Consider the following 14,910-nt stretch of genomic DNA (forward strand, 5'->3'; position numbering starts at 1 on the left):
GTTCTTACATTTTGGCGCTTGGTCCATCTGAAGTTAATTTTTGTATATGGTGTCAGGTAAGAGTCCAATTTCATTCTTTTGCATGTAGATGTCCAATTTTCTCAGCACCATTTGTTGAAAAAATGGTTCTTTCTCCAATTGAATGGTCTTAGCACCTTGTCAAAAATCATTTGACCATATACGCATAAGTTTACTTTTGGGCTCTTTATTCTATCCCATTGGTCTATATGCCTGTCTTTATGCCAACATCACACTGTTTTGATTACTGTAGATTTGCAGTAAGTTTTGAAATTAAGAACTGTCAGTCTTCCAGTTTTGTTCTTTTTCAAGATTGCTTTGGCTATTCATGGGTCTCTTGAGATTCCATGTGAATTTTAAGATGAGCTTTTCTATTTCTACAAAAAACACAATTGGGATTTGGATAGAGAGTGCACTGAATCTGTAGATTGCCCTGGGTAGTATTGACATTTTAACAATATTAAGTCTTCTAACCCATAAAAAGAGGATGTGTTTCCATTTATTTATATCGTTTTTAATTTCTTTCAGCAATATTTTGTAGTTTTCACTGTACAAGTCTTTCACCTCCTTGGTTAATTTCTGAGTATTTTATTTCTTGTAAATGGAATCGTTTTTCTAATTTCCTTTTCAGATTGTTCACTGCTCATGTATAAAAATACAACTGATTTCTGTGTGTTGCCTTTATCCTGGTACTTTGCTGAATTCATTTATTTGTTCCAATGGTTTGCTTTTTTTTTTTTTTTTGGTGGGATCTGTAGGGTTTTTACATATAAAATTATATTATCTGCAGAAATAATTTTATTTCTTCCTTTCCAATTTGGATGTCTTTTATGCCTTTTCTTGTGTAATTGTTCTAGCTAGGATGTCCAGTCCTATGTTGAATAGAAGTGAAAGCAGGCATCCTTCCCTTGTTCCTAATCTTAGAAGACAAGCTTACAGTCTTTCACCACTGAGTATAATGCTTACTGTGGGTTTTTCATATATGGCTTTTATTATATGGAGATGGTTTCCTTCTATTCCTAGTTTGTTGTGTTTTTGTCATGAAAGTGTATTAAATTTTGTCAAATGCTTTTTCTGCATTAATCGAGATGATCATGTGTTTTCTTTCTCCTTCATTTTGTTAATGTGGTGAATTACATTTTTTTTTTTTTTGTATGTTGAATCATCTTTGCATTCCAGGAATAAATCTCCCTTGACATTATGGTGCATAATCCTTTTAATATGCTGCTGAATTCTGTTTGCTAGTATTTTGTTGAGGATTTTTACATCAATGTTCATAAGGGATATTGGTCTGCAGTTTTGCTTCTATTGTAGTCTGGTCCTGGTATCAGGTTAATGCTTGCTTCATAGAATAAGTTGGGAAGTGTTCCCTCTTTAAGTTTTCGGAAAAGTTTGAGAATGATTGGCATTAGTTCTTCTTTAAATGTCTGGTAGAATTTACCTTTGAAGCTATCAGGGCTTTTCTTTGTTGGGAATTGTTTTTTTGGTTACTGATCCAATGTCCTTACCATTTATAAGTCTATTTAAATTTTCTATTTCCTCATGATAGTCTTGGTAGGTTTTGTGTTTCTAGGAATCTGTCCATTTTATGTAGGTTATCCAATTTGCTGGTACAGTTGTTCAAAATAGTCTTGTATAATCCTTTTATTTCTGGAGAATTATTAATAATGTCCCTTTTTCCATTTATTTTAGTAATTTGAGTCTTCCCTTTTTTCTTAGCTGATCTAGCTAAAGATTTGCTAATTGTGTTGATGTTTTCAAAGAATTACATTTTCTCTATTTTTTCTTATTCTTTACTTCATTCATCTCCACTCTAATCTTTATTATTTTCTTCTTTCTCTAACTTTGGGTTTAGTTTCTTGTCCTTCTTCTAGTTCCTTAAGTTAGGTTGCTTGAGATTTTTCTTATCTTTTAATGTAAGCATTTATAACTATAAATTTCCCCCTTAGTATCACTTTCACTGCAACCCGTAAGTTTTGGTAAGTTATCTGTTCATTTTCACTCATCTCTAAGTATTTTCTAATTTCCTTAGTGATTTCTTCTTTGATCTGCTGGTTGTTTAAGAGTGTTATTTAATTTCCAAAATTTTGTAAATTTTCCAGTTTTTTTTTTCTGTTATCAATTTCTAACTTCATTCCATTGTGGTTGAAGAAGATACTTTGTACACTACCTATCTTTTTAAATCTATTGAGGCCTAACATATGGCTTATCCAGGAGAATGTCTTATGTGCACTTAAGAAGAATGCATATTCTATTTTTGTTTGTTTGTTTGTGTTCTGAATATGTCTTAGAATTACTTGGGTCATTGTTTTATTTAAGTTCTCTGTCCTTATCTTGTTGTTTTTTTTTTTCATTATTGTGAGTGGCATATCAAAGTTTCCAACTATTATTGTAGAACTGTCTATTTCTGTCAGTTTTTGCTTCATGTATTTTTATGGCCTGTCATTAGTACATAAATGTTTATAATTGTCATATCTTCTTGCTGTATTGAAACTTTTACTAATATACAGTATTCTTCTTTATCTCTTGTAACTGTTTTTTTTTTTTACTTAAGGTCTATTTTGTCTAATATTAGTATAGCTACTCCTGATTTTTTTTGGTTACTATCTGCATGGAATATCTCTTTCCATCCTTTCACTTTTAACTTGTTTGTGTCCGGATATCAATTGTGTCTCTTGTAGATAGCATATAGTTGGATCATGTGTTCTTATCCAGTCTACCAAGCTCTATCTTTTGATTTAAGACTTTAAGCCATTAAAAATAATTACTGATAAGAAAGGACTTGCTTCTATCATTGTGCTCTTTGTTTTCTATATGCCTTATAGCTTTCTGTCCCTCATATCCTGCATTACTATCTTTGTGTTTAGTTGATTTTTTTGGAGTAAAATATTTCAATTCCTCTCTCATTTCCTTTTTTTGTATATTCTATAGCTATTTTCTTTGGAGTTACCATGGGGATTACATTTAACATCCTAAAGTTATAAAACTCTAATTTGAATTTTTATCAGCCTAATTTTAACAACATGAAAAAACTTTCCTTCTTACTATTTTGTCTTTTTTCAGTTGTTGATGTCACAAAATTATACCTTTATATATTATGTGCCCCAAAACTTAAACTAGCAGTTCTTTTAAATGTATGTTCCACTTTTAAATTAAATAGAAAACAAGATTTGGAGCTATAAACCAGTTACAGTAATACTAGCTTTTACACTAATAATATTTTTAAAAATGTTATTAGTCTTTTAAATCATGTATCAAACAAAAAGTGCAGTTACAAACCATTGTTACAATACTACTAGCTTTTATAACTGCCCATGTATTTACTTTTATGGCGATCTTTATTTCTCCATATGGCTTCTTCATATGGTACTACCTAGTGTCCTTTCATTTCATCTTGAAGAACTCCTTTGAACATTTCTTGCAAGGTTGATCTAGTGGTCATGAACTCTCTCAGGTTTTGTTTATTTGAGAATGTTTTAATATTTCTCTCACTGTTGAAGGACAGTTTTACTGGATATAAAATTTTTGGATATAAAATTTTTTTAAGTGCTTCGATTATATCAGTGCAGTGCCTGTGGATTCCAAAGTTACTGATGCAAAATATACCTGTAATCTTGTTGAGTATTACTTGTATGTAACAATTTGCTTTTTTTCTTGCTGCTTTCAAGATTTTCTGTCTTTGTCTTTTGAAAGTTTGATTACAATGTGCGTCTCTTTAAGCTTATCTTATTTGGAGTCCATTGAGCTTCTTTGATGTTTATATTCATGATTTCATCAAATTTGGGAACTTTTCAGACATTATTTCTTCAAATATTTTCTCTATCCCTTTTTTTCTCTTCTCTTTCTGGGACTCTCACATTGTGTATGTTCACTTGATGGTGTACCACAGCTCCTTTAGTTTCTATTCATTTTTTTTCGATATTTTCTTTCTGTTCTTTAGATTCAATAATTTCCATTGTCCTGTCTGCAAATTTGCTTATTCTTTCTTCTGCCTGCTCAGATCTGTGGATGGCAATGTTTTGTGCTTATTGCACTTATTTTCACATTTATTGCCTGTAGAAAATATTAGGTGGCATAAGGATATGGTGATATAAAATTATGGAGGTAGATCCTCCATGACTGAAGTTCCAGAGGCATCTATTCAGGTTCTGTCTGCTTCTGAGCCTCTACCACCCACCCAGCTGGAGCCACATGCTCTCCCTTGATATATGCAGAAACAACTGCACTTTGGTTTCAAGAATAAAACCTGACTTCATGTCAGGTGTATTGCTCAGGCTCCAACTGAGCCCTGAGGGCCTCAGAAGGAGTTTTCCTTGTTGTCAGTCAAACTTTGCAGTTTCTGGCTAGTGTGTAGGTACCATCTCTGGTATTTGCCACCCTGAGTCATTCCTGGTTCCTTCTCCAATTCCTCCTAACACCAGAGACCAGAGACTTGGCCCTGAGGCCCAGCTACTAGCTGAATGACCTCCTGAAACATCTGCTGGCCTCAGCATCCATGTTTGGCCTATCCCTGGTTGCCTTGGGTCCTCGAGTGGGAGCTCCAACCAGGATCTACTGCTGATAGATTTTCCTCAGTTCTCTTCTTGTAAAGTTGGGCTACTTTCCAGAAATACCTGTTGTCTCCTCAGGGAGTAGGCCCAAACCCTGGAGCCTGTGCATGCTCCAAGTCTTCTTGGCCCTACAACTGCAAAGGGGGCCAGCTGGTGAGGTGTGATAGCACATGTGCATGGAACAGATAGTAGGGGTCCCAAACCAGAGTGACTTAAAACCAGAATGACTCTATATTGTCCAAACTGGGAAAGTTTTTACAGTGAAAGTAGGCATAATTAATAGTTATACCAAGATAATAAGCATAAACTGGGACTTTCCTGGGCAAGAAAGGTTACATGATTACTTATAAACTATTAGGGAAGGTTAGTCACCCATCCTAGCATGCATATGTGAGAATAATTCCAAAACTTATCAAGAAGCTATAAGAAATGCAGTATCATTGAACATACATCCTAATCAGGATGATGCAAAGTCATGACAAATCACATCTTGGTGGGGTAGCAGAAGAAAACAGCTATATAGACAAAAAGACAAAGAAACATATTTAACTTTTGCTTAGTAATGGCGTTACTCAAGCATTACCTTTGAGGTGATTAGGGGGAAAAAATCATGAAATCACTGTTCGTTTTCCCTTAAAGTGACAGTGGATATGATAAAATCAGAGGTACATAAAGTGGGATGCCAGAAGTGATGATACGGGTTATTGAACCACAGGGAGAGAAAACACATCAACAGACGTAAAGGAACCAGGGGAATGAGAGGGGCAGCTGATTCTACTCTGTGCAGGGAAGCTGAGGATGCCAGATCCATTAGGGAAGGCATTCTTTGTCTTAGAATCCACAGGGGTACCCCTGACATTTAGAACAGTGACTGACAATTAGCAATTGTTTCGTAAACATTTGTTCACTAACTGAAAGGATATAGGATCAGCTTGATATGGAGAGTTGGGTCTGGAGGAAGGCAAACCACACAGCCAGCCAGGGGCTGGGACAGGAATAAAATCCAAACTTCTCAACTTCCAGCCTTACCTCCAGTGTCTGTGGGAATCAATTGGACAGTCATTGAGTTTTCCTACCTTATATCAATCCTCCCATCACCTCTTTTGAATGCAGTCCTCCCCCACTTACCCTATTCCCTTACTCTGCCATCAAAGCCCAGGGAGAAGGGGAGTGACCTGGGAGTTCCTTGAAGCCTTACCCTGCCCCTGAAGCCTTACCCTGCCCTCTTCAGCCCAACTTATCTGCCCTCTGAGCTTCTGGCTGCATGGTCGTTGTGATACTATTTGGCCTCATTGCCACCCATTCTTTCTCTTAAGCCTTTCCTTCTGTTGTGTGTCTTCCTCAATAGGAGTTCCCTCTGCATCTTTGTTTCCTGCCTCCACAAACTGACCTAGTTTAGAACACACTGCTAGGTCTGCTATCCAAATACCTCACTTCTGATATTGGTTCCCTACTTGCTGTGTGAAGAGGAGCAACACAGATCTCTCTGAGTAGAGGGGGTGAAGTTGGGAGACTGAGGGGATGGAAATATGGGGTTGTGAGGGGTGTTGTCTCAGGTGAGGGGGACCACATCACCAGGAGGGAGGTCATGTAAACATTCAAATGATGAGACTGCACTGTGGAGTGAGTAGGTTGAGATGCACCAGTTTTATGGGGAAGAATCTGTGTCAATAGCTTTTGTGTATAGTCAGTCAGGGAAACTGTGTATCCTTCTTATCAGAAAACCAAATCAAACTATATCAACCTAAATAGAAAAATCTTCTATCCCTCTCCCCAACTCCACCCCTACAGATAGGCTAAGAGGTCTTGCTGGGAACCACAGTTACCTGCTTTCTTCTTGACTTCCTTTCCAGTCGAGAGGGAAAAACTCAGACAGCCAGTAGAGGCCTCATAGATGAGCTGGTAAGGCGAGTTCACTCCCACGGCGGCGATGTTCATGAGGGACTCTAGAGTGGAAGAGAGAGGGATACTTCTTTCAATTTTTTAATTTTAATTTTTTTAACCAAAAGCGTAATATGGACTTTTTGTTCTAGCAGTATGGCAGACCAGATATTCTAAAGTGCCCTGTTGTACAAAACAACCAGATCTTGGAATAAAAAGATGTTTAAATGCACAAGCAGGCTCAGAGTAATTAAAGAAATTAAAGTTCATCTCCACAGCACCCTCTTCCCCCTCAATATCTCTCAAGAGAGAAATGACACTAGAGCAGGCAGCAGGGGCAGCAAACAAGCACAAAATGTGACATTACTGAAGGGCAAATGCAGGTATAACTGCTGCATTAGGTTGAAAGAATAAACACTGAGCCAGCTAAAAGAAAATTTAGAGAAAATTTAGTTTTCCCTTATGCAAGCTACAGAATCAAACGCTTCTTCAACACATAGATCAGTCTCTTGCAGAATTATACTGTCTAGCGCAGAATCATTTAATTATCTGACCACTCAAGAATGAATATTTAGCACTTCCATCACTAATGGAAAATATCTATCATTCTTCCATAAACCTCATTAAATTCTTTCCTTGTTCTTTCCCCAAACATAATCATTTAATTGGTTAGGCAGGAAATTGTTGGAAAGTGTTAAGCAATTCATTCATTGACACAGCTCATTCAAATTCATAAAGAAAATGGTAAACTTAACTTTACAAGCAGTCGAAAATTATAACTAGAGACTGCACACTGGATGATGGAAACGATCACTTACCTTCACTAGTAATCCGAAAACTGAAATTAGAACAATTTTTAGTATCTTATAACTTAGCAGAAATGAAAAGAACTAACAATAGCCAATGCTGGTAAAGACAGAATAAAACTAATCAGTTCTCTGTTGGTGTACATAAAACCCATCAAGAAAGCAATCTTTAGTCAGAACTGAACATGTATTGAGACCCTCTGCCCCAATAAATCCTCTCCGGGATAATCAATCTTAATCACCAATAAAACAGAAATAAGAAGTGATGTACTTAAAGTTGTCTATTCCAGTGCATATTATACCACTAATAAAAAAAAAAAATCTGGAAACCTAAGCATTTGGTTAATTATGAAACATAAACAGAAGAAATTTATTCCCACTCAAAATGATAATTATTAAAAGTGTATAGCCATGTTGGAAAACATTTGTCTGTTAAGTAAAGGAAACTGAGGAATAGAAAATTACAATATGTTTTACGTGTAAGTGAGGGAGAATGTTTATGAGTAGACCCCCTTTAGCCACAGGAGATACATTCCAAGACCCCCAGTGAATGCCTGAAACTGAGGATGGTACCGAACCCTCTGTATACATACATACCTGTGATAAAGTTTAATTTATAAATTAGGCACAGTAAGAGATTAACAACAATAAAATAGAGCAATGATAACAACATACTGAAATAAAAGTTTTGTGAATGTGGTCTCTCTCCAGTAATTTTTATATTTTTCAGTCCAAATGTATTTCTAAATCTGTGTGACCATCCCTTACTTACAGTAAATGGCTCAGTGTCACTTGTTTCAGGGGATCCCTTGTTGAAGTCTTCATACAGGTTCAATGCTTTCTGGAGCAATATGATGCTATCCATCGGAATGTATTTTCTTCTATCCACAAATTTAATGCCTTTTCCATCTTAATTAAGCACTTATCACACCATGGCCATATCTTTTGCAGTTTGAGGTGCAACAGCAAAATCAGCATAAATTTCTTTTTCCTTCTTCACAATTTCATAGGTAGATTCTTTCTTACCAGGGATATTAACAACCTCAGCATACAATTTTTTTTTTCTTTCCTTATTAGGTCTAGAAGTTTTACCTTTTCACTTAAAGAGAGAACTCTTTGGCATATCCGAAATACCAGCATCACTACTCTTGTGCTTTGGGGCCATTATTAAGTAAAATAAGGGTTATTCGAATGCAAGCACTGTGATACTACAAAAGTCAATCTGATAACCATGACGGCTACTCAGCGACTAATAGGCTGGGAGTTTATACAACATGGATACACTGGATGTAGGGATGAGTCATGTCCTGGGTGGGAGGAAGTAAGACAGTGGCAGATTTCATCACACAATTTGAAACTTAGGAATTTTCCATTTAATATTTTGACCACGGGTAACTGAAACCATGGAAAGTGGAAACACAGATAAGGGGGAATTACTGTATAAATTTTTTATGCTTCTCTGTGAAACCTCCTAACAGTGAGGACTTTCAGGCATTCAGAATGAATACCTGTATATCCACCAAGCTTAAGAGATACATTACAGATGTGACTGAGTCACTGTCTTCCAGATCTATTCCCCTCCATCCCTCTCCAAAGATCACTTCCCCCAACTTTGCATCATTCTTCTTTACACTTTTACATTTGTACTTTGTATAATGTACCCATAAGCAATATATTATTACTTTGAAATCTTTTAAATGTAAATAGTGTCATACCAAATGTAGTCTTCTATAACTTTTTTTATTTTTGCTTAACACTAGTTTTTGAGATTTATCTCTCTTGATATATATGCTTTAGTGCTTAGTTCATTTTCGTTTTCACTTCTCATTTTGTTCCATTGTCTAAATAGACTATAATTTACTTGTTTTTCTCCTGTCAATGGATATTTAGGTTGTTTCCAATGTTTTTTCCCATTCTAAATGATTCTGCAATAAATATTCTTGTATGACTTCTTGCATACATGCTAAGTGCAACTCTCAAGTGTGACCTGTGGACTGGTATAATCCATATCAGGCCTTACTAGGTGAGTACAAAAATTGAGAGTAAACATTTAGAAAACTATATAACAATTTAAAGTTGCTGTGACATCTTTATCATATTTTTAAAAGGGTCGCTCCACAAAAGTTTGGAAATTTACAAATTGGTCCTTCACTGAAGATAGTTTGAGAAGCACAGCTCTAAGGAATGACCTAGGAGAGATATTGCTGTTTTGTAAGATGTTAGAGCATCTCCCTCCTCTCAGATACCACCAAACTGCTCTCCACAGGAACTGTACCAATTATTCACTCACCTTCAGCTTCTGAAAATCTCTATTGCTCCACATCCACCTCAACTCTTGAAAATGTCAAACATTTAAACCGGGGATTTGACCTTTCCAATGCATTCTGATTGGTTATTGTTTGAATTTTCACCTAAGGGTTGAAGCTTGGGTACCCACCTTTCCATGCTGATCCAATACCATAGCTACTTCTCCCAACTGTGCCAGTCAGGTAATCAAAAGCCATCTCCTTGGCATTGAGGTGGAGGAGCTGGCTGGCCTCCACGAAGCGCCTTGTAATATCCAGGGGGTTGGCACCTACTAAAAGAATCATCAAAACAACTCATTTTCCTCCCAACACAGGGCTAATGCTTCCCGAAAAGGACCTCCATAAATGGTCCAGGAAATAAGGGTACAGTGAAGATCTATTCCTAGGGTAAGCAAGTGTGAGGGGGCTCCTAATAGAAGGGTCTTGAGCTCTCAAAATCTGACAGGTGACACTTTGCTCTCTGACCCCTTGCCCTTCTCTATTCCTACCCATAGATCTTGGTACAGATGCTGTTTGTATTTAAAACAACACAACATCTGGAAGGCTTGATTACTGACCTGGCTCTCGGTCCTGGTCTTGATCTTGGGATGATGCTGTCACCATAGGTGAACCCCAGTTCTCATAACTCTCCCTGATTCTGGCTCTGTTGGGCTCTGTCTTGCCACCCATCAATCATCCCTCCTGACAGGCAACTCCACATAACCTCTGCCCCTGGGTGCCACCTCTCTACACCTCTGCATCATTTCCACATGAACTCCACCTTTCAGTATCTCTGACCTTGCACCATTCTCCACAGCCAAACTTCCAGTCTTGGCTCTGCAAAGTTGAGGGAATGGGAGGAAAACGTAGAGAACAGAGAGGAGTGAGGGGGTTAATCTTGGGAGTGATCGTGGGAGGAGTTCGATTCTGATAGCAGACCCATGGCTGCCATCTGTTCTCAGTGCAAGCTTATATACCTATTTGGAGTGGGTGTGCAGGACACACACACATCAGTCCAGGCAGACCCTTCTGGGTCCAGAAAAAATGGAAAAGAATCTGACGAGCCAGGCTTACCAGACACAGACTCCACCATGGCCTTCATCTTCAGCGTGAGCAGCTCTGTCAGCAGGTGGACAGACTGCTGCTGGAACTTGCGCAGGGTCTCCTGGCCAACATGCGCCTGATGGCCATGGGTGGGAGAGTGGGCGGAGAACTTGGATGGCCCAGAGGACGTGGATACCTTCGGTGGTGGTTGTACTGGTGGTGGTGGTGGTGGTGGCTTCTTCTGGATGGGGATCTGCACGGGGGTTGGTTCCACAAGCACCACAGGTGGGGTTCCAAGGTTGATCTCTAGGCCCAAGATGTCGGACGGGGTAGGCACCATGGGGTCAGTGATGAGCTCCTCCCAAGTGAACTCAAAGATGTTTTTGATGCCCTTAGGGACAGCAATGCCTGCATTCCGGCAAACAATGAGCAATTTGGAGATGTGGGCCAACAGCTTGGGGGCCATGGCTGTGTACTGCAGGTACAGTTCTCGGTTACTCTTGATGTCGTTCATGTTGCTAGAGTGTGCATACTGCTAGGTAATACTGTCCATCTCAAACAAGAGGGACCTTCAGTTGCAAAGACTCAGAGGTGAATGAGAGCAAAAGTGCTTACCTAAGGTGAAGCCTTGGAGATAGACAGAATGAAGTGCTGAAATGGCCCTTATAGGTCATTGAGCCAGCAGGTCCTATCCAGGAAGGATAAGGAAATAATTGGTCACTACCCCCAGAGTAGGGCAAAGGGATGCCCCTCCTCCCTTTTCTTCTCAGAAATACCTCAAATAGACCCGTATTAGCGAGTTACTTTGGAAAGGATCTGGGGATGAGCAGGTTCCAGAAATGGTACCAGGGACAGTCACACAAACTGAGTTCCTAAGGAGGGATCCCAAGGGCTAGAGGAATGGAAAGGATGGGGAAGGGAGAAAGGTTTCATGGTACCTTTTATAGTTATAGATCTGAAGATGGAATATCTGCTTGTGGTCTATTAATAAAAACCTGCAAAAACAAAAAGATGTTTCATTGGCTCTCTCTGGAAGAGGGTGATAAGCTTCCTGGTTGTGTAAGCTCCTGATTGTGAAGCAAGGATGGGCATAGAATTATTCAACATGTACATCCAAGGGCAGACAGGAAAAAATGAGGAGAATGAGTTTTCTTAATTCAATGACTAATATCATTTGTCACATTTCACCAAATCTAAGATGTGATATAATTGATACACCATTTACGAGGAAATAAAATCAATGTAAGATGTCATTGACTGTAGGACATACCACAATTTCAGAGGTGTTAAAATGAGGGAAATATGTACCTTAGAATCAATGAGCTATAATAAGCATTTCCCCACTTTAACAGAACTTCTTCAGGGCTCTGAGTGCTCAAGTAGACATATGGGGCCATGAGGTTAGCTGATAAGTATACTCATGTCTTGGTCAGCTGAACACCATTATAAGCTACTAGGTAGTTTTTATTCTGACATTCTTATAGATTGTGATTTATTTTTATCTTCTTACTTAATAGCAAAAATAGATCACTGGTTGAAGAGAGGGAGTATGAACAATCTGATGAACATGAAATGGCTACAAAAAAAATCTTCAAATAAACTAGGGTATTGTAATCAGATCTGAAAGTTTCATCCATCTGATCAAAATGAAACCCCTAAGGACATATTATTGTCCACATATCAATCTGAAACACATTTACAAAAATAGTCACTTCTTGATCTTACACTACACAAAAATGATGATTTATTTCTTTTAACTCCTGAGGGGCTTTGTGAGAATATGAGCCTCTGTAAAAGATGCTCAAGAATCCAGAACACATAGGAAAGGTTGATCTAAGGGAATCTGAGAGCAGAGGAGGGTGAGATCCCCACTCTGATCACCTTTGCCAGCATTTCCATGCAGTGCCAGTGAGCTGCCCCTGTTGTCTGACTTAAATGGCCCCAATGAGCACACTTGCTAGTAATGTCGACCTTTAGAGCAGAGGAAGGGCTGGCATCTTCTGACAATCCTTGCTTGCTACCACAGCCTTCCAACCATCAATTCTACCACGTTTGGCCTGATAACCGCTCCCCGCCACATCCATGGCTATCCTCTCCTGCCAGACAATCTTCATTTTTTCACTTTTCAAACCATGTCCTCTGAAGCCACTCCAAGTTCGCCAAAGACCACACCCTTGGTGTACACCCTCAGCATTTTCAGAGCAGCTTCATACCTGCCTTTGATCTGGTGCGACCACCTTGGGGTGAGAAGGCCATTGCCTCTGTGGTTTTGTTGATGAGAAATCAGAGGCTGAGAGAGACTTTTGGTCAGGAGTCACCTGTCTGTAGACTACTGGCACAGAGGCCTTTCCAAACGTGATACTACTTCCTCATGGCCTTTGAGTTGCCTCTGCCCATCTATCAGCAACAAAATCTCCAAAGAACAAGAGTCTCATAGAGCAAACTCTTCTGACATCCAGCTGGCTTGCACATAAAGAGACTTCCTATGTCTATTTGCTGACCCCCTGGCATCTCTATTCCTCAGCTTTGGAGATTCAGAAAAATAGGTTCATTTTTTAAATGATAAGTCTACAGAACAAAGAAACCACTCAGAATCTCAGTCATCTGGGCAGCCAGCCAGAGGTTCTGACCCTGACAGTACAGAGTCGATTTTTTTTTTTTTTTTAAAGCCAGGATTCAGATGAAGAGAAGGCAAATGAAATCCTAGAAATGTTAGCTGGTTTGAGGAACTTCTCCCTAACCCCCATCAGTTCCTTTCCTTTGAGGTTAATTTTGAAGATATGTCTTACAGATAAAAGCTGATTTTTAAAATAGCTTTATTGAGATGTAATTCACATACCATACAATCTTTCTAAAGTGTAAAATGGTTTTTAGTATTTCAGTTGTACAAACAACATCACTATCTAATTTTAGAATATTTTCATCACCCCATAAAAAAAGCCCATTCGTGGTCACTCTCCATTCTCCCTGATCCCTAGGCAATCACTGATCTAGTTTCTGTCTCTGCAGATTTGCCTGTTCTAGACATTTCATATAAAAGCAATTATACAATACATGGCTTTCTGTGACTGGCTTATTTCACTTATCATAATGTTTTTGAGGTTCATCCATGTTATAACAGGCATTAGTACTTCATTTTTATAGTAGAAATATCCCATTATATGGCTACACCATATTTTGTTGATCTATTATTTGATGGACATTTACATAGTTTCTACTTTTTGGCTATTATGAATAATGCCTCTATGAACATTCATGTACAAGTTATTGTGTGGACAGATGTATTCATTCTTTTGGATATATACCTAGGAGTAAAATTGCTGGATCATATGGTATCTAAATGTTTACTATTTGGGGAACTGCCAGATTGGTTTCCAAAGAGGCTGCACCTTCTCCCTGTCCTTCTCAACACGTGTTATTGTCTTTTTGATTGGAGTGCCATCCTAGAAGATGTAAAGTGGTATCTCATTATGGTTTTGATCTGCATTCCCTAATGACTAGTGATGCTGAACATCTTTTCATGTATTATTGGCCAACTTATATTTTCTTTAGAGAAAGTCTATTTGGATCTAAAAGTTTTTTTTTTTTTTAATGTCATTTTAAATGAAATGCACAAATAACTCATTACCATATGTTTAGCTCTTCAAAATGCAGCTAAAGGTGACCATGTGACTACATTCTGACCTATGAGATAAAAGTAGAAGTTGCTGGGTAGGACCCTGAGAAATCTTTTTAAAGGAAACTGCCTTCGTGAAGAGAATACTTTTTCTTTACCCATTGCCCTTATCATTCTTCTGAAATAAATGAGATGTTCATAGTCCCAGCAGTCATTTGGAGCCATGAGGTTACCTTGAGGACAGAAGCCACACATGGTAGCTGAGTAGAGCCACAGAGCCTGGGTCCTGATAACATGATGGCACGTTCATACCAGCACTTAACCATTTACTTCCAAACTTATTCCACGTGAGAGAATGAATGCTAATCTCTGTAAGCCACTTTATTTAGCTCTCTATTCTTGAAGTCACATGTGATTCTTGACTCGACAATCATCCATGGTGGTATATCATCCCTCCCTCCTTCCCAATTACACAATTTTTATTGTCATTTATTCATTTTTCCATCACTGAGGCATGGGCCTTGCCTTCGAGTTGCTCAATGTTTAACAGACAAGAGACTTACAAAATTGATTTTTGGAACATACAATATGGGTCACACTGAAGGTTGTCATAAAAGATGAGTAAGAAGTTGCCAGTTGGTGAAAAGGGGTAAGGGATTAAGATGTACAAATTGCCATTTATAAAAACAGTCGTGGGGATGTAAAGCACA

At 38.3% G+C, this 14,910-nt stretch overlaps 1 protein-coding gene across 1 annotated transcript in view; it reads right to left on the reverse strand.

Annotated features, from left to right (window-relative positions):
* The window catches only part of CUNH3orf20 (chromosome unknown C3orf20 homolog), a 61,165-nt gene extending 50,067 nt beyond the window's left edge, over nucleotides 1–11,098 (reverse strand). Inside the window, exons 1-3 of the mRNA XM_006907170.1 lie at nucleotides 10,615–11,098; nucleotides 9,693–9,833; nucleotides 6,395–6,514 (exon numbers count right to left, since the gene is read on the reverse strand). Of these exons, the coding sequence (XP_006907232.1) occupies nucleotides 6,395–6,514; nucleotides 9,693–9,833; nucleotides 10,615–11,098 (745 nt within the window). The remainder of the gene's footprint in view (nucleotides 1–6,394; nucleotides 6,515–9,692; nucleotides 9,834–10,614) is intronic.
* Nucleotides 11,099–14,910: the final 3,812 nt, after the last annotated feature.

The sequence above is a fragment of the Pteropus alecto genome, unplaced genomic scaffold (assembly GCF_000325575.1).
Source record: "Pteropus alecto unplaced genomic scaffold, ASM32557v1 scaffold92, whole genome shotgun sequence".
NCBI lineage: Eukaryota > Metazoa > Chordata > Mammalia > Chiroptera > Pteropodidae > Pteropus > Pteropus alecto.